This window comes from Lagopus muta, chromosome 1 (assembly GCF_023343835.1).
Source record: "Lagopus muta isolate bLagMut1 chromosome 1, bLagMut1 primary, whole genome shotgun sequence".
Taxonomy (NCBI): Eukaryota; Metazoa; Chordata; class Aves; order Galliformes; family Phasianidae; genus Lagopus; species Lagopus muta.
The window spans coordinates 67,664,927-67,689,201 of record NC_064433.1 but is presented as its reverse complement, the minus strand read 5'-3'; the positions used below and the strand labels follow the sequence as shown (position 1 = coordinate 67,689,201).

The 24,275-nt window shown below is 37.0% G+C and overlaps 1 protein-coding gene across 2 annotated transcripts in view; it reads left to right on the top strand.

The window, feature by feature from the left end:
* The window catches only part of ARFGAP3 (ADP ribosylation factor GTPase activating protein 3), a 39,592-nt gene that overhangs the window by 2,254 nt on the left and 13,063 nt on the right, over window positions 1-24,275 (top strand). For both annotated transcript variants that reach the window (XM_048933510.1, XM_048933511.1), the window contains exons 2-12: window positions 2,596-2,714; window positions 3,793-3,865; window positions 6,275-6,406; window positions 8,339-8,422; window positions 10,105-10,186; window positions 10,580-10,639; window positions 12,299-12,345; window positions 14,342-14,487; window positions 17,550-17,675; window positions 18,250-18,375; window positions 23,560-23,697. In XM_048933510.1, coding sequence (XP_048789467.1) covers window positions 2,596-2,714; window positions 3,793-3,865; window positions 6,275-6,406; window positions 8,339-8,422; window positions 10,105-10,186; window positions 10,580-10,639; window positions 12,299-12,345; window positions 14,342-14,487; window positions 17,550-17,675; window positions 18,250-18,375; window positions 23,560-23,697 — 1,133 coding nt within the window. The remainder of the gene's footprint in view (window positions 1-2,595; window positions 2,715-3,792; window positions 3,866-6,274; window positions 6,407-8,338; window positions 8,423-10,104; window positions 10,187-10,579; window positions 10,640-12,298; window positions 12,346-14,341; window positions 14,488-17,549; window positions 17,676-18,249; window positions 18,376-23,559; window positions 23,698-24,275) is intronic.

The following is a 24,275-nucleotide window of genomic DNA, read 5'->3' as shown; positions in this document are numbered from 1 at the left end:
CATTATTAAGGCTCCCACTCTCCCCATATGGCAGCCTGGTGCTGTTCTGTTGGCAAATGTTCCTGCTCCCTACCTTACCTCAGCATTGCTGCTGATGTGGCTGCAATGCGAGTTGGACCTACCTTTGCTCTGAGGCAGTTTGTAGCGTTGCTCTCCAGTCCCATCAACAAGCGCAGTTATTATTGCTGATGCAAGAAAAGGGAGCATATCTGAATGCTGCAGTGGGTGAGTAAGAGCAGCTGTGGCACGCAGCTCACCTTTGCCCAATGACAAACTCCTCCTGCATGGCTCAGTGCTGGGGCCTTGCACAGCTGACACATGCCTTCATAGCCCTGGCCTTAGGCTGGGTGCTGAGCCAGCCCTCCTGGATGACAAACCTAGCATTTCTGCAGGCCTTGTGTCTGTCTGTAAGTTTCCAATGGTAGTGGGCACTGTGAATTTGTTCACCACCATAGGTAAGGGGTTTGCTAACTTCCACCTCTGTGCAAGGTGGATGCTGTACAATATAATGACTTCTTGCTATGGGTTATCCCTAAATCTGTGTTTGTTTTGGTACAAACAGCCTGGTTATGGCTTTTGCCTTAAGTGATTGTTACTGAATCTGGACTGTCCCAAAATGGCCGAAAACAAAGTAGACAAAAATATTGAAAGTGTACTTAAAAAGCAACAGATTATTGAAGTGTAATCTTCAACCTGATTTTTATAATGACTTTGAGACCTTAGTTGTACCTCAGTCAGTACAGGAAACACACTGTCTCTGGTTTTAAAACAGAGGCAATTTCAAAGGCTGGTTCTGAAATCTCTTACTTTATTCTCAGTTCTTAGAATTCATGTGTTGGGAAGCACTTCAGAAATTGAGGTAGCTCAGCAACATGAGTGTGAGTTAAGTACACTCCTTCATCAGGTAGCTTACTGAAATGTAACTGTCTGTTGCACAACGTGATGGAACTGACAGTTCTTAAAGGAACTAGGTGTTATTCCTACTTGCATCGCAATCCTTAAAGATATGGCTTTATCTCTGTGAGTCATTTTCACGGCTGTCTGGAACAGAGCTGACAGAGACCTGGGCCAGTGAAGACAGTGAGCTGTCCTGTTCTGTGACAGCTGCCTTCCACAGTGATGCAATAACTGTTTTCAGACGCTAAAATTAAGAAGAGCTTATCATTGTACTGAGGAATCTTCAGGGACATCACCAACAGAACTTTTCTAACCATGGGATTATTTTTCAATCACTTGCCAATGCTCAGGATTCTCTTTTCCCATTTCTGCTCTGGGGAATTTCTGCCCAGACCACTGCTCAGGGTCTGCCTTGCTCTCCTGTGATAGTCCAGCAGGACTGGGGCTGTTGTGCTAGCTTTGGTCTCCATCAGAAACCACTTCTAATTCAGTCATCTCCTTCCTTTTGCCCTGGGAAGGAACAGCTTGAAAACAGCCTATTTAAAATGAAGGTGAAGCTAGCTTTTTTTTTAAAGGACTCATTCTTTTTTTTTTTCCCCAACTTCCTGTATATCATTCTTCCCCATGTGCTGCTCACTTCAGGGACTCTCTTCTGCTCCTCCTTTTAACACTCATTTTCTACAGCTTTTCTCTCATTTCTTCTTCCTGCTTATGTCACTGAATGACCCCATTTCCACATGCAATTGTGGAATACAAATATGCTTCCTGCACTCCTTCCTCTCCTGTAGTTTGGCAGGGTATGTAAGAAAAATGCTCTATTTAGTCACATTAGTGGAGACCCTAGCAGGAAGAGTTGTTGGTTTGGTTTGTTTTTTTCCCCTCACCTTGGTTTTGAAGAATAAAGTTGCAGAATGAAAATCCATCAGTTTAGGTGAAAAAACTTGCCCCTGTGGAGTTCATTTTTTAATAGATGCTGCTCAGGATGCCCAGTAAGTGGGTGCTTTTACTGTGGAATTAGTCCTTTGCAGCCTTTATAACTCCACTGAAAAAGCATTGATCAACTAGAGAAGTATTTCTGTATGGGAACATTTCTATATGTTATGCATGTAACATTAAATAGGAATAACTGTATAACTGTTTCTGTTTAAATTTGCATTCTTCCTTGCATTTGAAAATAACAGATAATTTGTTTTGTTCTCTCTTTCCTTGACCATAGAGGCACAGATGTAAGAATAACCAAAGTAGGACTTGAGGGCTGTGGACTGTACAGAAAGTACAAAGTATATGAGGTGTAGAGGCAGATATCTCTTGTAGCTTCAGCTGAGTGTTAGGAATCTTATGTGGTGGGAAAGTCTTAGCTTTGGCTATGATGTGATTTTGGACACGTCAGCTATTTAACCAGTCTTGTTGTGGACAGCCAAATGGTTGGTTCAGCAGCACGCAGGTAATGCATAGTACAAATGGGAACATCTGGCAGAGTCTTAGGCCTAGTGTTACGCAGAGTGGATGCTTTCTTCAAGCTCAGGCAGGTTGTGCAGCTTCTCTTTATAAAATCAGGGTTGTATGAAATTGTGTTGACACATGCGTTAAGGTTGAATTAAGTTCCTATCACTGCAAGGGTGTTTAAGAATGACCCATAATACATCTACAAGCAGAGACTGTGCATAAGTCAAGTTAATGATCTTTGTTTTCTTTAAGGTATGTTTTGACTGTGGATCGAAAAACCCTAGCTGGGCAAGCATAACATATGGAGTCTTTCTTTGTATTGACTGTTCAGGGACGCACCGATCGCTTGGCGTGCACTTGAGTTTCATTCGGTAAGTGGTTGGTATCTTCCTACAACAGCAATAGAAAGATTTATATTCCGGCTTCTAATGTTTGTTGTTGTTTTATTTTCTTTGGATGCCTGATCAGAGAGAGAAGCCCATTCTTTTCTTCTCCTTCAAACATTTTTAATGTTTGTATTGGCTTTGTTTTATCTGATGGCTACTTGGGAACTAGGTAAATAGGTAGGGTTCAATAGCACTTATGCCGTGCACCCTTTCCCATTACCTGCTTATTGTGTCAGTAGCACGCCTTTGTTGACAGATTTGTTTCTGCACTGAAGATGATGAAAACAAAGAAGGGAGTAAGCACTTTGAAGCGCTTTATCATTTTCTCTGAATCAAGACTGAGGCAGATAGCACTTTGTTATCTTTGTTATCTAACAGTGTGACAGTGTGTTGATCATAATGATAATCTGATGCGCTTGCAAGCCAGTTAAGAGACCCACGTAGCCTTTTTTTGCCTGCTTTGCTTCCTGAAGTAATTCATTACGTTGCTGTAGTGCTTGTACTAGGGGTAGGAGGAAAGAGTTTTTATATAAAGTGCTACCCTCTCTGGTGGCTCAGCCAGTTATTGCTGTTTTACTGAGGTTCTCTGATTTCAGATGAGTTACCCTCACCTGAGTTACATCTGGTAGGCATTTGAAATATTTGAAATGGAAGATACTGTTTGAAGTATATGAGAGCAATGCATTTAAGAATAGATTGCACTTAAAAGCAAATGTTTTCCATCAGCTAAAATCAATATTCTTCCTCTGTTGCTTTGTCACTGTGTGTAAGAATGTTACAAAAGGTCTTTCAAGAATCCATTCCTGATGATCATAGTATTATAATGATTAGAATTCTTCTAATAAAATTACAGAATCACAGAATTGCTCAGGTTGGAAAAGACCTTAAAGATCAAGTCCAACCACAACCTAACCACACTATCCTAACTCTAACAACCCTCTGCTAAATCATGTCACTGCCTCACACTTCCCCAAAATAATTTGTGTGAGAGACTCTTTGCACAGAAAAAAGTAGATTTTGAATGGCTACGGAGATAACACTAAGCATGTTTCCCTCTCTTTAGATCTACAGAACTGGATTCCAATTGGTCTTGGTTTCAACTGAGGTGCATGCAAGTTGGAGGAAATGCAAATGCTGTATGTATCCTGCGCCTTGAGGCTTGTTAGGCTTGGAAACTACTGTTGATACATTGTCAATACATCTAATTTAACAGTGAAACATTGGTAACTGCTGAAAGATGGCTTTCCTTCTGCTTGTAAACCTAGTTAACATGTGTTTTCCTGAGGCTGTGTTTCCTTATGGGGCTTACAATGATGCCATGCCAAAGAGCATGTCAGTGTTGGAAGTCTCTCATAAGTCAAGGTATGACTTTGGTACCCATTGAAATCTGGATAAGGCACATAATGCTGTCAGAGAGGAAGTAGCAGTGTTTTTGTTTTGGCCAATTCGTATTTGCTGTTACTTTTGGTTTCGTTTTTCATATGTACTTAGAAATAAGTTTATTTCACAGTATTTTTGTAAGTTAAAGTTATGCCAGTGCTGCATTTTTCTGAAAAAGAAAGTTCTAGTTTTTTATCTATTTCCATGCAGAGAACGGTGAATTGAGGATCATTATAATTTATCTTCCACTTCTGCATTTTGCAGTCTTTGAATTCTTTAAATTTGGTACTTGGCAAGGGACTGTTTCTGGTGTGCAGATCTGAACAGCTGGCAGCTTCCTCTGAAATAAAGTGATGTTTTCACCCTCCTTTACTCTTTCTCTCCTTTCTTAAGTTATATTCTTTTTTTATGCTGCAGTTATATGAATTTAATTGTCAAGTTTCTTTCTTACCACCTGGTACATAAACACCATAGTTCTAACTAATCAGAACCACAGTTACTTTCAGAAAGCATATTCCCAGAGGATTAACAGTAAACATCTTTTAAGTTTGTGTGGTTTCTTTTACATTCTGCTTGGATGTCACTGTTTCCTATAACGCATTGCCAAGAGGTCAAATATAAGCACACTCACTCCTTGTATACCTCAAATTCATAATGATCTGTTTTGGAGTTCCTGAGAAATGAAGAGAAATGGCTGAAAATTTAAAGACCAGTTTAGTAAAGTACCTGAACATTTAAAAAGTAAAGTTGACATTTTGCCTTTAATTTAATTTAAAAACAGTTTGGTTTTTTGTTCCAGTTCAGTTAAATTCTATTTTTACTAACTGTTGCTTAGATGTACTGCCAGATTAACATTTGCTATTTGTATTTTATAATTGCCTGATGACACTGAATCTTGGATAACAGCAGTTGTGAACTTCCTAACTATTTCCTAGCTCTCTTGAAGGTTGCTAGGAAATGTGGTGTTGCAAGTTCCTTTTGTCTTCAGAATAAATATCTGCAGTGATGGCAATTGGGGCCTACAAAGAAAAGCTCTGAAAGTCAACTTCATAAATGTAAATGTTTTTATAAGCAGATATACAAAATCTTTGTGGCAGGGTGACATTTACAACTGTTTTATTGTAGTTACAGCAGTTGACTGGCTTAATTTTTTACAGAGTGTGGTATTTGTGTACTGGTTTTACATTTGACATTACAACCTTCAGTCACCTGGATTTGTTGACTCTATCAGAAACTTGTTTAGTGTGTTTTACTGTAATGGTCTGATACATTCTTTTGTGCAAGAACGTATGATGTAATTTGCCACTTAGTTCTAGGTATTAAAAAACATACCTAGTTTTTCCATGTTTTGATCTTGCAAACAAAATTTGTATGTAAATAAGCACATAAAAAGAGTGTGTACATATGTGTACATACACAGAAATTTGGGGGGTTTGGGTTTTTTTGTTGTTGTTTTGTTTTGTTTTTTTAAGGAAGACCATTTCTTTATATTCATTTTGATGCTATTGAATTATAGCATCATGGAATGACTTGGGTTGGAAGAAATGCTCATCCAGTTCCAGCAGGCAGGCTGCCCCCCACCAGCTCAGGCTGCCCAGGCCCCCACCCCACCTGGCCCTGAATGCCTCCATGGATGGGGCAGCACAGCTTCTCCAGGTAGCTGTGCCAGGGCCTCACTGCCCTCTGAGTAAAGAATTTCCTCCTAACATCTCGCCTAAATTTCCCCTTTTAGTTTAAAGCCAGTCCCCCTTGTCTGCCCATGTAAAAAGTCTGTTGAACATACATTATTCTCCCTGGCATGTTGGACATGAAGCCAAGCAATGCCTTTTAGAATATTAGAAACATCTTTTGAAGCACAGCTGTTGGCAGTCAGTTACCTCTTCCTTTCTTCAGCTGTTAGATTTGGAGGTAGGAATCATTCTATATGATTGGAATTGTGTATAATTCTAGAACATTCCACTGATGTTTTTGGGTTTTGTTGTTTTATGTGTTCATATGTTGCCATAATGGAGTTTTCTTCTTATTTTGGAGATCTACATAGACTTCATAGTTTACAATTAAAGACAGGAGCAGAGTCTTTTGCTGCGTTGCAGAGTATACTAATGTTAAGTGCCATTTGTTTTGAAATTTGTTTCTTATAGCATTTTATATATTTTGCTTCATAGTCTGCTTTTTTCCATCAACATGGATGCACAACAAATGACACCAATGCAAAGTATAACAGTCGAGCTGCTCAGCTTTACAAGGAGAAGATTAAATCTCTTGCGACACAAGCAACAAGAAAACATGGTACTGATGTAAGTCATGTATGTCTTTTGTCATTTAGATTTCTGAAACACTTCCCATTCCTTTACCACTAGAGTCATTTAAAGTTTCTAATCTACAATGTGAAAGACAATTATTTTGGAGGTACTGCTACACATTGCTTTGAGGAGGCAAGAAGTGGAGTAAATAATTTGCAGCAGATACCGAGGGTAGAGATGAACCTGATGTTTCAGAATCACTTCTGGGTTACTCAAAACATTAATTGTATCATTTGGAGTAACTTACAGGAATTGTAGGTGGAAACTAGGTATTCGTCAAAATGGGAACTACTTTGTTTCACAGATGTACTGCAAAATTGTATTTGTGCTGTTGCACAATGAATATGCCAGCTCTTCTCCATGAATTATGTATTGTGATTAGATTTGCTTTTCTGCAACTGAATTATTACTTAGAAGTACAGCATAGTAAAAACATAGGAGTGCCAATAGCTGTCTATAAGGTAGTTGTGATTTTTACAGTGTTTTGATTTGAGTAGGTACATTTTTCTACAGAAATTATACTTGAAAAATTCACAAATTCTGTGTCTTGAGCATACTGTTCTGTTAAAAGTGCTGATGCAGTTCAGGCATGCTGTCAAAGCCTAGAAGTGAGATTGCTGACAGGAAGAAGTTGTTACTGAACTGTGTAGCATATGAGTTTGCTGAGGCGTTAAGTAAGTTTGACACAACGCTTCTGTTTTGCGTATGCAGAATGAATGCTTTGATTGTTGAATTCAGTGTGTTCAAGTCCATGTCTAATTCATTTGAAGTTGATCAGATGAGTGGGAATTAAACAAACAAACAAAAAAAAAGAAATAAAGAAATAAAACACAATACAGTTTTCTTGCTTTTTTTTTCTTCTAGTCTATATATGATACAGCATGAAATTTAGTTAGTTATAATAATTCTATGTTATGGATATTGTATTTAACATGGTTTACATCACTAATTTCAGATAATTTTTTTACTTAATAGCTTTAGATATGAAACAAATTTAAGTAAACTTAATATACTATTTGCATATAAGTTGGCATGAAGTTCCCCAAATGACACTTTAAAGAGCTGTGGTTATCTTCAGTTATAGATTTCATCCAAAAATTTGATATTAATAATTTATTTCTTACATTAAGAAAATAGTAAATATATTTCTGAATACACTGCAAGCTTAAGTGGTGATGTGCTATCTATATTGAAGTTTCGTTCAGTAATTAGTCTTCATACTGGTCTCATTAAAAAAAAACACCTCTAATTTACTGGTTCTTTTGATTATTTAACGATGAGGTAAGCTTGTTGCATATTTCATAACCTTTTTGAATATGGTCACTATTTTCAGCATGATGTCTTTTGCGTGTCTTAGTAAGAACCTTCTAAACTTAGAATGTAGATCACAAGTTCAGGTATTGTCTTGCAGGGTTCCGGGAATGACCTGAGGCACTTAGGGCTCTGCAGCCTACCCTGAGAACTGTTAGCATCTTGCTACAGCTTTCTGCAGGTGTAGTAGAGGTTTTGGAGCTCTAGACCGAGTGGGACAATTCATCAAAGTACCAGACCATGGTATTTTCTTAGTGTTTTTTTTATTCTTACATGAGTATGTGAAAAAACTTGATTCTAAAACTCTAGTGATACTGAATATTGATAATATTACTGCAGCAGAGCTTATACCGAGTATTTGGTTAGGAAGGAAATGGTTACTGGGAAGGAAGATATCACAGCCATGGAATCTAAACAAGGAATGTCATATACTCAAATAAATTGGCAAGGGTGAAATACTTAGAAAAAGAAAATCACTAAATTTTTAACCTGATAAAAATGTAGTTTTAAGATAAGTGCATTTTTCAGAATACTTTAATGCAATTGTCTTGTAAAATTAATAATCTCCTCCTCCTCCTCCTTCTTTACCTTGATCCTCTCTGTGAACACTTGTAGCTGTGGATAGATGGATGTGGAATGCCACCTGCTTCACCTCAGCACAAAGAAGAGGACTTTTTTGCATCCCATGCTTCTTCCAAGGTATAGGTTGACTCTACTTAATTCTTTGCTTTCTGAACATATTAGGATAACTGTGTGTTCTGTTATGAAGGTTAAACCCTGAAAGAAAATCTTAGGCAGTAGGTTGTTGAATCAAACTCATTCATCTTCTCATCCTTCTGTGAGTCTCAAAATTCTTCCTGAATGTGAATGATTTTCTAAGATGATAATTCAGAATTACCCAAATAATAGCTAAATCTGGAATGAAACTGTTTTTCTTAGGCACACAATTTCACTTGGACTCATGACTGAGCCATTTGGCTTGAGAGTGCCCTGATCTAAATTCACTAAGTGAAAACTTCAGTTTATAATCAATAAAATGTAATAGTTCCTAAAACATTGGTGAAGCAGGTGCTTTTTTTTCCTCCCTGCAGAATTACATCCTCTTTGGAAAAAAATTAAAATAATTTTCTGCAGGCTGTTGCTGCTGTTGGTTTTTATGTGTTTGATCTTAGCTCTGCTCTGCTTTCCCAGTGCCTTTTGGTGATAGGTGCTGTGTATATTTTGGAGAGCAGTGTTTCAGAGACTCTCTTGGCTCTGATATTTGAAAAGTACCCGTAAAAGCAATTGAGACCTTAAACTTGCAGTAATTAAGTTACTGCTGCACTAATATTCCTAAATATTGCAACAATATTGAATGTTCTGGCAGTAGTGTTTTCTAGTACATTTGCTGTCTGTGAACACCTAAAGCTTTTTGTTATAATCTAGGGTTTCACCAGAAGATGATCTGTTCTGACAGTAGAAAAATAATTAGTGTATTTTTATTTCCAAAAGGAACATGGAATAACACTTGCAAGGAAAAGCATAAGCTGAAGCAAGCTAGGGAGAAGGAGGGTTAAGCAGGGAACTGCTGTAAATATTTTTAGACTGAGGACAAGAAGTAGGAACTTGATGCAAACCCTTTTGGGAGAATTTATGGGTCAGGTACAGTAAATTTTCAGAGCAAAGTTTTTGAATAGTTGAAAAGATAGGAGTTCAGAGACAATTAGTTTGTGTGCCTCAGGGCAAGACATTCCTTGAGTGTGGTATTTTGACAGGGAAATGACAGGAAGCTTTGAGGTTGAGGTTTTAAAGAAAAGCAAGCATGAACTGGCAAAGGGCTTGTAGAGGAAAAAAGGTAATATTAAGCAGGTATTATTGTGTCCAGGCCTCAGGCTTGCCTGGTGAGAAGGATTTGTCTGAGCTAAATGAAAGGACTCAAAGACTTTGGAGTACTGCTTGTAGTCAAAAAGTAAATGTTAGAAAATAAGAAGTATGAGAGCCTAGCATGGGGAGAAGAGTTGATTACTATATGTAAATAAATTAGAAATCAGATCTCATGTACTGTATAAATGTTAAGAGTAAAAAAATAAATAAAAGAGAATGGCCAGCATGCAGCGATGAAATCTAGAATGTAATTAAAATGCATGTTGTTGTTTTGGATGGTAGACACTGAAATTTACTGAAAGGTGGACTCAGATGCTCAGCAGTGCTTTGAAAACAGGTCACTTTTTAATAAAGGTAGACATTTCTTTTAATAGGTTTTAAAACTAGAAGCTATAGTCATAAGGATTCAATACTAACTCATCAGTGGTTCTTGAGTACAGTGCTCGTATTTATTTGATGGATTCCATTTTGTGTGCAATTCTGATTTTTATTTTTATTTTTTTAAATTCAATATGAAGAATACAGAATGGGTATTATCAGAGCCAGAACCAGTTCCTCTACAACAGAAAGCTTCAGAAAACATCCTGGAAAGCTATGAAGGTATGATTGGTTCTTTGTTAACAAAAAAATTTTGTGCATTTTCTGACAGTTTCTTTGTTTAGGCTCTCTTTACCTTGCTTCAATAGTTAAATCATCTAACCTTGCTAATAACTTCAGAATTTTGGGAAGGATTGTGTTTCTAGAAGGGTTGTGCTAGAATGTGTGGTGTTGCATGTTCCTTTAATAATGTTTAGTAGAAATCCAACTTAAAGTCTGATTCAGAAGATTTCAGATGAATCTTTGGGTGACTGTTAGTAGCTGGTAAAGCTGTAACAGAAATAACACATTATGCTGTCTGTATCTAACTCTGAGGATGGTGAGTTGTGTTTTGGTATTTAAACATTATGATGAACCTTCTGGTATTCTTACCCTTGCTGTACATTATATTTTCAGGTGGACCAGAACATGGACCAAGTGTTGATTGCCTTAGTACATCACCAAAAGCCACATTAGGTAATGAGCATAAGCAGAAGACAGCAACCAGTACAGTGTACCTCTCTATGTGTTTTTACTCAGAATGTGTGACTGGGGAAGGATGTGGAAGTCTTACTTCAATATTCTGTACATGAGTTACTTTGAAACATCAGAATTTGTTTTACGACTTCTCTTAAATGCTGTATTCCACTAAAGAAATCAGGTTTAGTCAACAGTGTTCTGGTTTTATCTATGTTATCCTTGCTGACTTGGTGAGTTTAAATGCACCGAGTAATGTTGACCAATAATGCTTTAAGTGTGTTAGCCGCCTTCTAGTTCTGCATCTGTACACAGGTGGAGCACTGTGCTGTGAATAATGGCCTGCTTTTTTTGTTTGTTTGTTTAAGCAAGAACTTTATGTAAAGCAAGACTACAAGTTGTAGGTCCCTCTTTCTACCTAGATGTAGGTTTGCTCCCTTTTCAGAAAACAAAACATAATTAGGCAGGAAAAATCTTGTAATTTAAGATCTTCAGTGTCTAGAATCTTAATTTGCATAACAGTAAGGAATATGTCTTTGTATAAGTTAAGAAGTTGAGGAAATCAGAATAGAATTAAATACATAGGTGGCGTATCTTTTTTAGGATCACCCTGCAAGAGCCAGGAGTATTGATTTTTCAGCAGCACAGTGTTAGTAGAGAAGTATTGCTTGGTCTAGCTTAGTGCTTCAAGATGGCACGATCTTCATTGCTGTTTTTGAGTTCACTTTTTTTTAATGAGATGGAGACTAGAGAGTAGGAGAAAGAGTTATCTACATGTGCTACCTGTTTTTTCTGATTTTTATCTATAACACAGGTTTTCACAGAACAAGTGCTTTTCTTACTTGTTTTGGACAAGGCAAGTTCTATCTTACATGAAGAATCTCTGTTCTGTGTATTCTTGTTTAGTCTATTTCTGACTAAATTTCAACTCGAGTTTCTCCTATATGTGTAAGCATTTAGTAGGAGTTGTTTAGAAACTGTAGTTAATTCAACTGCTAATGGCCTCATTAAAGTACCAGGATCAGAAGTTGCTTCAGACTTCATGAAGAGCAGGATGTAAATACATTTATTTTGTATGTTTCAAAGTCTAATACAAAGCATTAAGTCTGGAACCTGCAAACTTTATATGTAAATTTAGTCTCCTAGTAGTATATGTAGGCAATTGAGCAAAACTCTTCAGTTCAGTGGTAAAGTATGTTGTCACCTCTGGTGATGTTTGTGATTTTGTTGGTGCAGTTATGATGATGATGCTGATTTATTTTATCACTGGTTGTTTTAAACATAGATAGTGCCTTTCTATCTAGTGAAAATTTGTCCTGGAAGTGGTTTGGGATCAGGTAAACCTCTAACATGATTCAGAATGGCAAGTCTGTGTACTAGTAGGTATCCACAACCAAAAACTGAACTGTAATTTTATTCTTCTTAAGAATAGGCAAGAGGTACCATATCCTCAATCAGAGGCTCTTTCTCACATTTTCTTGGTAATAGTTACCACTCAGTTCACTGTTACTCAGTTTAGTTTCTGAATCTCTTCATGAAGAAACTGTAATACTTTATGATTTGAAAACACATCTTGAGACTGAAATTGTAGAAATTATCTTTTGCAGTTCTGAAATTAATAAAAGTGTATGTTGAGTAATGTACATTTCATCATTGCAGAGAGCACCTCCTTCATAAAAAAGAAGCCGAATCAGGTTAAGAAAGGGGTAAGTCTATATAATTAACATTTTTATTTCTCCTCTGCATTACAGACCTGTGGAAATAGTAAATTACAATTTGGAAATGTATTATGTGAGTTAATACTAAACAGAACATATATCAGTAACAATTTATGAAACTAAAATGCAATAGAAGACCTACATCAAAACAACTAATGATCCATTGCAAAATGAATAGGTCCCTTCCAACTCAAATGATTTTCTGATTGTTAAGATGAATTTGTCTGACTGATTACTGTTGTTCTGTAGCAGAGTACTTCAGATGCGTGAGGAGTTTTCTGATTTCAGATAAATTCTGAGTGCATTGGCGTACTTGCAGCTTATGGCACTGTCTAGATTTTTAACACCTGCTGTCTTTTAAAAAATAAGTAAAATAAAAGTGTCAAAGCCTGTATTGATACATAGGCTTCATTCACAACCATTGTGCCTGCAACTTCATCCTTTAATGTGCCCTGTAACCTTTCTTCTTTCTTGTCAGATATGTTGACTCTGGATTGACTTCTTTAGTCTTTCAGCTATATTAGTTGACATTTGAGTTCCTTCTGTAGCAAATCCTGAAAACAGGCATTTCCAATAGCTCTTTCAAGTGGCTAAATATGCATGCATGGCTTAATGTGTCAGTATAAGGTAAACTTGAGACATTCAGGTTTTTATTTGTGTAGCAACTCTTATCTAGCATCACGCCACAGTATGGCGCTTTGTTGTATTTATAGATAACTTGCAGCTGCATTCAGTTGAAAATAGTTTCAGGATACTTTAGAGAGTTATTTATGGATTGGATCCCAACGCTTTCTTAGGCATCTGGCCTTTGTACAGAAGACGTGAGGAGCTGAGTGATTGTTCAAGGAACTGAAAACTGAGGCAGATATTTCAGAGTTGACTCAGTGTATTCAGGAAAAGCTAAGTTTTGGGAGTATAGCTCGCAATTCCCAGTAAAATATCCCTAATAATAGGCTACAAGGATGTCATGTTACAGGGAGTCACTACATTTAGGTTTGGCTAATGTACTTCTCCGTACATTACATCCATTGGGTCAAACGATTGAAAAGATTGAAACATACTATTCATTGCTCCCACTAGAGGGCTTCAGTATACAAGAGGAATTTCCTGTTTATTCCAAGTGGCTGATGCAGCTATGTTCTCTTAGAGATAAAAGAATGTAATTGGGTTCACAGGTGCACGTGCATTGTCAGAGCCTAAAACTGTACAATTCTGTGTGTACATAGACCAGAGCTCTTAGATGAGGACTTCATGATGTTAAGATAGCTGTATTGGGAAAATTAATATTGCTGTAGTGTTGCAGATGAAGAGTTGAACACATGGGAGACTGAGAGCAGCAGTTTGAGTGTTTTGTTGTTTCTGAATCTACATGATTTTGTCTATTCAAATTGGTAGTAGTCTGTGTTTTTTAAATAACTGATGAGCAGAATGAAAGGATTTGTATTCATGTTTTAAAATAATGAGCTAGAAATAGATTTATTAAAAAAAAAAATCACAAAACTGTGACCTCTTTAACTGACGTGTCTATCTTAATAAAAACAAAAACAAAAACTTGCTGTGCTTTGTTATATGCAAATACTAATTGTGCATATAACTTTTGCATATAATTTGCATATAATGTTGCATACACTTATATGCAAAACTTGTGTATTCCTATCTTATGGTTAAATACTTATGTACACATTTATTAAAAATATGAATAAATCAGTCCTTACTACTAAGACTGGCCAGTAAGAACTATTTCAAAAATCTTAGTCACTTCTATAACTTCTGTAATTATGAATTAAGTGAATGAGCATCAAATGGTTCAGGTGCAACAAAGTTTATCATATTATTGTTATGCAGCATAATCATTATTGATGTTGCACTGTATATTCCCTAACAGAGTGTAGTATTTGTTGTTGCTTTCAAAATTGATTCTTCAGTATTTTCTCAGTTGTAATCATGGGTCTTTTTTATTTTTAATTTTTTTTAATGAATCAAGCTTGGTGCCAAAAAAGGCGGTTTGGGAGCACAAAAAGTCAGCAGCCAAAACTTTAATGAGATTGAAAAACAAGCACAAGCTGTAGATAAAATGAAGGAACAAGAGGATCTTCATAGCAGTAAGAAAATAGAGATGGAAGAGCCACTGTAAGTATGAGTTGTATAGACAATGGTAAAATGCAGCGCCTGATTTGTTGTTAATGAATTAACTGTCAGCATTTTAAATGCTGCCAAAGCATTACTTTTGCAAATAAAGCTTTCGTTCTTAATTCAATGAAGATCCCCAAATGTGAGTGGGATGTGTCAAAAAGTAATTGTTCCATTGGCCATGTTACCAGATGAGACTCTCACCTCTTGAACTTTCTTTATTCAGTACTTTTTATGGTAGTTCGTTTTGGTAGTTATGTAATTCATTTTGGTTTGGTGTAATGAAGTGTATAAACATTGTAACATCCTCACTGATTGCTTAGGAATCATACAGGTGCTCTGTATTATTTGTGTATGTGTTGGGTAAAAGTTTTGCTGTCAAAAGCAGCAGGTTGGTTAAGTATGGCTAGAATTGCCTGCTTAAGTTTAAGCTGTTTTATACAGACGCTGCCTTCATTTTCATAAGAACTTGTTTTTTGTCAGAGGCCCCAACTCTGTTGGTCCTCAGTAAATAGGCTGCAGCTTTTATTCTTAGCATTACATCTGATAAGAACTAGGTTGCCTCATTTTAATAAACTGTTGAGGAATTTTCTGTGTATAATTGCAATTGCAAAATGAGAAGATCACTTGGAATTCACGATACCAAGCTTTTGGGCCTACAATCTGCTTCATGGTATTTATGCATACATGTTACATGGCCTCTGCAAAAATGGATGTTTTGTGTGCATCAAAAGTATTAATCACAAGGGGATCGTTTGTTTTTTTTCTGAGTATTCTGAGTATTCTGACAAAAATCACATCCTTCATCAATTGCCAGAAATTGCCAGTAAACTGAATTGCAGGAATGTGTTGCTAAATAAAAACGAAAAATAATTGTTCATTATTAATTATTAGTATTCTTTCATGATAATCTTTTAAATGATATTATGCAGTTTGGAAGAAACTCACGTTAGTGATTCTGCTTTTGTGTCAGAAACATTTGTTGGTACCTGATGTGTGTAGGTGCACTGCAATATTTCTGGAGCTAGCTAGAACCCTCTAGGAGTGTCTGTAAATGCAAGGGATGCACATAGACCTCAGTTTATGTATCCAATCTCAGTAGGGGCAAGGTAACATTCACTACAGATTAACTTTTTGGGTTTTTAACTGTAGATGGCAGTGTATATCAAAATTAAAGAAGAATGAATACTTCTTAAGTTGTGCATGCCTCCAGCTAATTTGTGTGGTTTTCGTTTTAAAATCTAGTAACTAATGAGTGAGTAATGAGCTTTAGTAAATTATTTAATTGTGACTTTGTTACATGTTTGGAAATTATACTTTTGATGCTTTCTTTTTAGAAAGAGACCTAAGATTTGAAGCTTAAAAAGTAATTTTATAATTGGTACACAGTTTCTTCATTTTCTGCTGTACAGTGACAAAATAATAGTCTGCTAGAGTTACTGTAAGACTAATAGGTATAATGATGATTTTTAATCTGCAGAAAACAAGAGGTTTTTTATGTTCATTAAATAGATTTCATGAAACAGACTACTATCTTTTTATTTAAGTAAAGTGCTGAGTAGACTTCTTTCAGTATCAGTATTAAGCTGAACTTTAGAAAACATTTCCCATTTTCTCTATAATGGTTGGTTCTAAATAGTAAGAATTGATTAAAAACTTTCCTGGATATATTCTGTAGTTTGATGATAAGTTTTTCAGATTTTACTGATTTCAAAAATCATTCAACAGATGACTGACATTTATTGTTGTCAGCATCTGAACGTAAGACATAATGCATTTTAGTTCTGAATTAAGGCCTTCTGAAGGGCCAATCAAAGGATATCCAGTCATTGCAAGTTCAGGTGCACAACCTCTGTCTTGCAGTAGTCTGCACTGTCCAGCAAGATATGACCTTTGTTAGAGGCATCTTGTACTCCTGTTTAAAATTAAGTAAGGGCACATGGGGCCTGATGAAGAGCGAGACCAGAAGAGCCCGTTTCAGTAATCAAGTGGCTTTTCTTTTCATTCCTGCTTCCGTATAAAATGGATGGAAAGTTAGAAGGAAAATGTGTTGTTTTCAACTTAGATATTTCCCTTCTACTTGCAACAGGAAGTCTACAGGTATCTACAAGTAACATCTAATTCCCATTTGCTTTTCTTCTGATAGTGTTCATTTGTACTTTATGACAGACACAACCTATGAATTAGATATTGTTGTGTTCCTCATTAAAATTACTCTTTGTATCCCTTTTAAACTAACAAATTAGATTTAAGCAGTGTTCCTACAGTTCTGTAATCACGATTTAAAAACTCTACCTCCTACGTTGATACTGCTGGGAAATAATTAATATTGTTTTGAAGTTTAGAAAGGCTGATGGCATCTCAGCTCTTACTGTATTTGAATTACAAGGATGTTTCAGGTGACAAAATATGTTGCTTGTCATGGAGTAAATACGTTTTGGATGCTCCAGAGATTCCATACTAGAGAATATATTTGATGTTGCAGCTACAAAGATTCTCTTCCCTCTTCTGAGATTCTTTTTCTGGGACAGAGAAGAGCAGCATCAGCAGAGGGGAAATGTAGTCTACCTCTACTAAAAGTTCCTCAAGTATATATAGCAGGTGTTAAAACCATTAGGAGCATGTAGGAAGATATAGCAGGGCCAAGGAGTGCTCTTGGGGAGCACATTACTAGTGTTGTATTGAGGATACTGTAATGTATCAGAGTTGGGTGATTTTGGTAATTATTGGGAAGCAGGTACCACTATGACAGTGGTTGACTTGATGGTAGAGCAAAACAGTACCCTGAACTTTATCAGTAGAAATTTTTACATGTCTTCTGAAGGAGGAAAAAAAAAAACCAACAACAAAAAACCCAACCATACTCAGAGTACTGTTTAAACAGTATTCTCTACCACGTTTTTCCCATTCTTATAGTTGGAATGTGATCTTGTTAATAATGAATATTTTCAGTAAACACAGAAAACAAGATACAATTGTATAATACGCATTGCCTGTTTTCTATCAATATTACTATTTTAAAATGATTTTACATTAACATTTAACTGTATGTTTTGTTCTAGTGTATCATCTTTACGATTGGCCTACAGAGATCTTGATATTAAAACAAAAGAAGAAAAGTTAAATCTATCTGGTAAGAAGAAAAATGAACTAGAGAGGCTTGGCATGGGATTTGGCAGCAACAGAAGGTATGTGAGGTTCTGTACCCTGTGTTTAAATAGACTGTGATTTTATGCAAATAGTCTTGATTTTACTTGTGAAATGAAAAAATATACTGAAGTGTTAAGGAAATGCAATTGTCAAAGAATGGAGTATTTGTCAGAGAAAGGGGTAGGAGTTCTAATTTTCCAGACAGATGCTAACTTAAATTGTAGATTGTCTGTAGGATTTTTGAGTTATTTAGCTGTCTGTGATGAGGGTAGTGGGAATGTCTTCTTGAACACTACAAACCTAAGCACAGTCTACCCGATACATGCCAAAACTCTGAAAAATCATATGGCTCTTTTACAGCTGTTGGAATGCTTTGTATATTCAAAAGTCTTGTCCCTACTTCAGAGAACTGTAGCTGAGCTTTCAAAGGCTTCTTTACTTTCTAAATTCCCCATTTCTTCTTAAATGCTTATAAAGATTTTGCAATGACAGCAGGCTTCAGAGACTGCACAAGGGCTTTCATTATTTATTTATTTATTTTAGGATGTAGGCTTTGTCATCTCTTCACATTATTTTTTTTATTATTATTTTTTTTTTTTTCACTTTCCACAGTGGCATTTCTCACTCTGTCATCTCAGATATGCAGACAATAGAACAAGAAACACCAACAGTTGCAAAACCAAAGAAAAAGTACATAGATGATGCAGAAGACTCCTATTTCTCTTCTTCTAGTTCAAGGTAATGTATTGGCTTTGTGTTTTGAGTGTATGCAAGTTATGTGTTTCAGTGTATGCAGTATATTTGAAACAAGGTAAATGTTCACAAAGTGTTCATGAATGTCAATAGGTACCATTTTTTTTCCATATGGAGGAATTTAGTAATACAGCTTTGCTTCATACCCACTTCCATGTCAGGTGCCATGTTGTCAGACTGCCCCTCTGCTGCCGTCTGTCACACAGCAACAAAATGCAATGGAATATCTGTGGGAAGGTCCAGCCTCTACTGCCATTCCACCAACAGCTACCTCTGACATCATGAGCCAAAGTCATAAAATACGAGGCATTACTTTCTGAGTAGCCTTTGTAAATATAGAATATAGTTAATATATATAAATAACAAAACTTATTTTAATTTTTGATATTTTTATATTAAAACATATAAAGAAGAGCAACAAAAATGTGGAATTAGTGGGATTTTTTCCTTACTGTAGGGAAGCTATGTTCCATTTCCAAAGTCACAGCTAATATATTTATGTTGACAGTTAATGTATCAAAAATCCGTAAACTTATTTGCCATAACTTGAGTCAGCACTGCACTGTGCCCACCTCATGCCCTCGTTTCAGACCGGATAGGGATAATTGCTCACTGATGTTCGGTTGGCCGCTGAGTGACATTTGTGCACTTGGGCCAGAGTGGGTCAGAGCCACCACCACAATGGTACAGGGCAGAGGGTGGCTGCATTTGTTAGCTTTGTTGGTCCACATACAGACCATGGGTTGGGCGTACTTCTTTTACTTTAGAAGTATTTTACCTCTTTCTTCTACTTTAGAAGTATTCCCCTTGTTTCATTGCTATCAAATTGCATAAGAAGTCAGTCTCCCACCTATTCTTAAGTTCCTTTTAGGTACTTGAAGGCCACAATGAGGCCTCCCCGGAACATTCTGTTCTTCAAGGCTGAACAAGCCCAGTTTCCTCAACCTGTCTTCATGAGAGAGGTACTCCAGCCTTCTGATCATCTCTGTGGCCCTCCTTTGGACCTGCTCCAGCAGCTCCATGTCTTTCTTGTGCTGGGGGCCCCAGGTCTGCATACCCTCGTGAGGGCAGAACGAAGGCCTCCCTTTGCCTTGCTGGCTACCTTTCTTTTCATACAGCCCAGGATACAGTTGGCCTTCTGGGCTGCAAGTGCTCAGTGGTGGCTCATGTCAAGCTGTTCATTCATTGCACCAAGTCTTTCTGGGCAGGGCTCTCCTCAATGAGTTCTCCTTGTCAGTGCAAATATGGGATGGCTCCAGCTCAAGTACAAACAAAAAAAGATTGCGCTTTGCGTTCTGGAACCTCATTTGGTTAACATGGGCCCATTTTTCAAACCCTGTCTAGATACCTTTTATGGCATCCCTTCCTTCTCTTCTGTCAGCTGCACCATGCAGCTTGGTGTCATCAGCAAACTTCTGGGGATGCACTCAATCTCACTGTCTTTGTCACTGATAACAATGCTGAAAAGCACAGCTCCCAAGACAGACCCGTGGAGGACACTACTAACCACTGGCCTCCACCAGGTTATAAGACCACTGACAGCAGCCCTCTGACTGTGGCCATCCCACCATTTCTTTATCCATCCTGTAGGCCAGCCTTCAAATCCATATCTCTCTAACTTAGAGACAAGGATGTGATGGGGACCATATCAAAGGCTTTGCACAAGACCAGGTAGATGACATCAGTTGCCCTTCCTTTGTCCACTGATGCTGTTACTGTCATAGATGGCCACCTGACTGTTCAGCTGTGATCTGTCCTTGGTGAAGCTGAGCTGGCTGTCTGTTATCATCTCTGTCTTGGCACGTGCCGTAATGTAGATCTCAGGAGGATCTGCTCTTACTCAGTTGTTTGTTCACCAATACCCTCAAGTTATTCTGTGTAGGACTGCTCTCTATCCACTCATTGCCCAGCCTTTATTCATGGTTGGAATTGCCCCGCTGCATGACCTTATTCTTGGCCTTGTTGAATTTCATGAAGCGTGCATAGGCCCCTATTTCAAGCCTTTTAAGATCCCTCTGCAGAGCATTCCTGGCCTTCAACGTAATGAAAAGAAGCTACTTTTTTCTGAGAAGTAGTCTGAATTCTGTGGTACTTATAAGTTTTGTCTCACTGGTTGTCAAGTCCTGTCTAGTCTTTATTTGTGAAGAGTTGCTGTACAACCTTTCATTGACCATATGCAGAATCTTAGTTCATATTTGTTTGTTTTGTGGAACTTGAGTGTATCTTCAGTGCTCAGTTGAGAATTAAATAAATACCAAATTCTGGTACAAGGTTGACTGCTGTTGGAATCTTTTACCTAAAAGTATGCCAAATGCTTACAAAAAGTAAACCTTGATATATTGTGTGCTAGATGAATTAGGCAGATGTCTGCAGTCTTATAATACAAGACTTTGTCTTTAAACATAAAATTAAGAAAAATCCAAGACAAAAAAGTTTGGGTCAGAGCACAAATGCACTGCAAACTTTGCTGGGAAGGAGACAGCAAAGTGCTTGACAGGCATTAATTGCATTCAAACAGCTGGACTGATAGAAACAAGCGGTCCTTCTGTAAACTTTATTGAATTGCTGCCAAAGTAACATGGAAAATGGTACCTAATTACTTGTAGGTAGGTAAATAGAAGTGCAGAGGCTTTAATGTCATTACTTTGTTGTGTAATCACTAGCAACAGAATTGCAAATATGATACCAAGCAAACTGGCAGCAGTCTTCTAAAATGAGACATGTATCATCTCAGTGTTCCTCTGTTTATTTGTACCTTGAAAAGGGGCTGTTACTGCTCTCAAATTATTTATAAGTCTACTAGCAGAGAAATTATGAATTATGGAAGAGGCTTTTTAATGTGTTTTGGTTCAATAATTAGAAGGTAAATTGTGACTTAGCTGCTTTTGACTCTTGTGCATGCTGTAGCAGTAGTAGAATCTAATTGGAGTTGATAAACAAATTCATTCTTTTTAGAGAAAGTGTCAGATTGTTGGACTTGGTAGGGTTTTTATTTATTGCAAGTTGTGACTTTGAAATAGAGGCAGAGTAACTTTACTGTCATCTCAGTATGTAGCAAAAAGCAAAATAATGCTGGATGTTAGTGCCATGCTGGTGCATATCTGTAAATCAAGCAAGATAAATACCTTAAGATTTTATTATGTAATTAAAGCCTCTCAAAATTCTTGGATTAGTTTTGTTTTGTTTTTTCCTACATTTAAAAAATGTTTATTAACATAATAATGTGGGGTTTTTTTATATGTGTGGGTTTTTTCCCTCTCTGATTACTGAAGAAATACTTTGTAAAGTTAGGAAAGTCTGAAAGGGAAAGGTGAAGAAATAAGTCATTTTATTTAAAGTAGCTCATGAGTAATCCCTTTCCAATCCTGTTGTTTTGATGTTCTTTGAGGGATTAGATTGCTTCACCTCTCTGTCCTCATAACCCTACTTGTTATTATGCATTCCTATAGAACTTTGGAAGATGAGCATCACTCTCTAGGTGAGCATCTCGTAGATTCCACATGTGTTTTTCATACTCCGCTTCTACATCTCGCTGCCACAGGAACATCTGACACAAAGTGAGCTGAAAGGCCAAAGGAAAATGGTTGTAGGAAAGCATATAGCACCTTGCCATATTTCTGAGCTGTTGAGAGCGAGATCAGCGGCTGAGTGAGGCAGTTTGGAAGACAATCTTCCCTCTGATGCTCTGCCACTTCTGTCTGGGAGTTTCTGCCTTCCTTTTATTCTATGAGGTGTTCCACTGAAAACAAGCTAGAATCACAGTAACAGGAAAAGATTGAATTAATATAGTGATGTGCCCCAAAGAGTGATATTTCTCCTTTCATTTCAGTTTATATTGATGACTTCCTGTGGATTTTCCAGCTGTATCCATATAGTGGAGAGATTAAAATAGTGCTTTTAGCAGGAAAAAACGCCCTCAAAAATACATTGCATGTAACATTCACTCTGTGAGATAAAGTTGTGAAAATGAAGATTGCATCTCAGTGAGTCTCATTTCTTGGTGTCTATTGGGAGAGAAAGGGAGAGATTTCTGCAGAAGTTAATCACAGATCTGTCCTTGCTCTTTTACATGTACAGTGGTGGGAGACTTCACTGAAGGTGTCACATTTCCCATCAACAGCAAAAACAGTGTCCTGAGTATTTATAACACAAACAGAGCATGTTTTTCAAATGGCTCTTTTCATGAAATGTGGGTCCTGGCTTTAATGCCTCCTTTTGTTTTGGTCGTCTTACCCCTATCCTAGTCATATCCAAAGTTAGGATTTAAATTTAGCCACAAAGAGAAACACTCAGTGTTTAGCATTTAGATACGTTTTTTCCCCCCAGTGTTAGCCAGGTGTCTTTAAACATACGTAGATAATCATATATAAGGGGAAATGCTCAAGATAAGATACCCTGTCAAATGTGCTTCAGTTTTTTTTCCTTTTCTTTCTGTTTTTGTGTTCTCTGCAGTTTTGATATGCAAAAAGATTCTCAGTTGTTCAAATGAGACTGATTTTCAAGAAGTATGTTCTTTATCATTGTTTAATAAAACATGTTACAAAGCTCAGAAGTTTCATGGTAATATTTGCATACAAAAATGTACAGAACCTGAGGTAAGGGCTTTCCATACAGCTTTGAATTTTGTTTGTTAATGCTGCAGAAAATGGGAGCAGACTCTCTTGCTGGAGATAGATTTGTACGTAACTGTGAGATCAGCCACTGTCAGCTCTGATTAGAAAAAATTTCCCGCATGTGGACCCACAGCACCATCAGATGGCAGGGGTTAGGTACATTTGGATCTCTAAAAGTGCCTTGAAAGTGGTAGTGGCTTTATTTTGGTATATTACTATGGAGTGTGAAGAGCACCAAATGTTTATGAACAGGCTGGCTTGTAGGCTTGTCATGATGCAAAACCAGTGCTCACAGGGCTTGTTCTGAAGGATTTCTCTTATGTCAAGTAGGTGTCTTGACAGTGTTTTTTTTCAAGTGCTTTGCCTAACCCTAAAACAGATGGAATACTTAAATTAACATAATCTTTGTTCTGCTGTCTTTGATGGGAACAGATCTCTCTGGAAGTCCACACCGAATATTTGTGGCCACATCCAACCTCAAGGGAAGGTGAACTTTCCACTCAGTTAAGTGTAAGATTCTACTTTTTCACTATTTCTTTTTTTTTCTTTTATTTAGGTACTATGATTCTTCAGATTTGAGAAGCAACACTTTCTCTAAATGGGATGACAATTCGGATCCTTTTTGGAAGAAGGAAAGTAATAGCAGAGATGTTGATGTAATATTAACTCCGAAAAATACAGGCTTTTCAGAGAGGTATGCCAAGAAATACTAACTGATTTTTGAACAGAAAGTCCAAGCATGTTAATACAATTTGAATCCTGATTATAGTAGTGCGATTTTTTTCTGACTAGAGGGAGAATTTGGTCACAGCTTTGATTATAGGCAGGGAACCTCCTGGCTGAGTTTTCTTTGTAAGCTGAATTTCGTGATCAGTATTTTTAAAACTTATTGTCTGTTTTGATTTGCAGTGTATCTACTGGAGGTAGTTTCCAAAGTATTTGTAGCAAAAGGGTGGTAGGCAAAATAGAGAATGACTCATATTTGAGTGTTTTGAGTACATGCTTGTTTTACTTCCTTTGTGTATTGTCTTATGAACCAAGTAGAACCCAGTTACCGAAGGAGTGAAACTAAGCTCTTGGGATCAAGATATCATCACAATTAGGTCTGTTGTCTCTTTGATAAGAGATAAATGTATTTCTTCTTGTGACAGCTGTGGTTTCATCTTTTCAATAAAACGGAAAATGCAAGAATGTGGGCTTTTGTGTGATTGCCAGCTGTATTTGCTTCTGTTCTTATTTAAAACAATTTTTCATTTATCTGTATGCTTAATG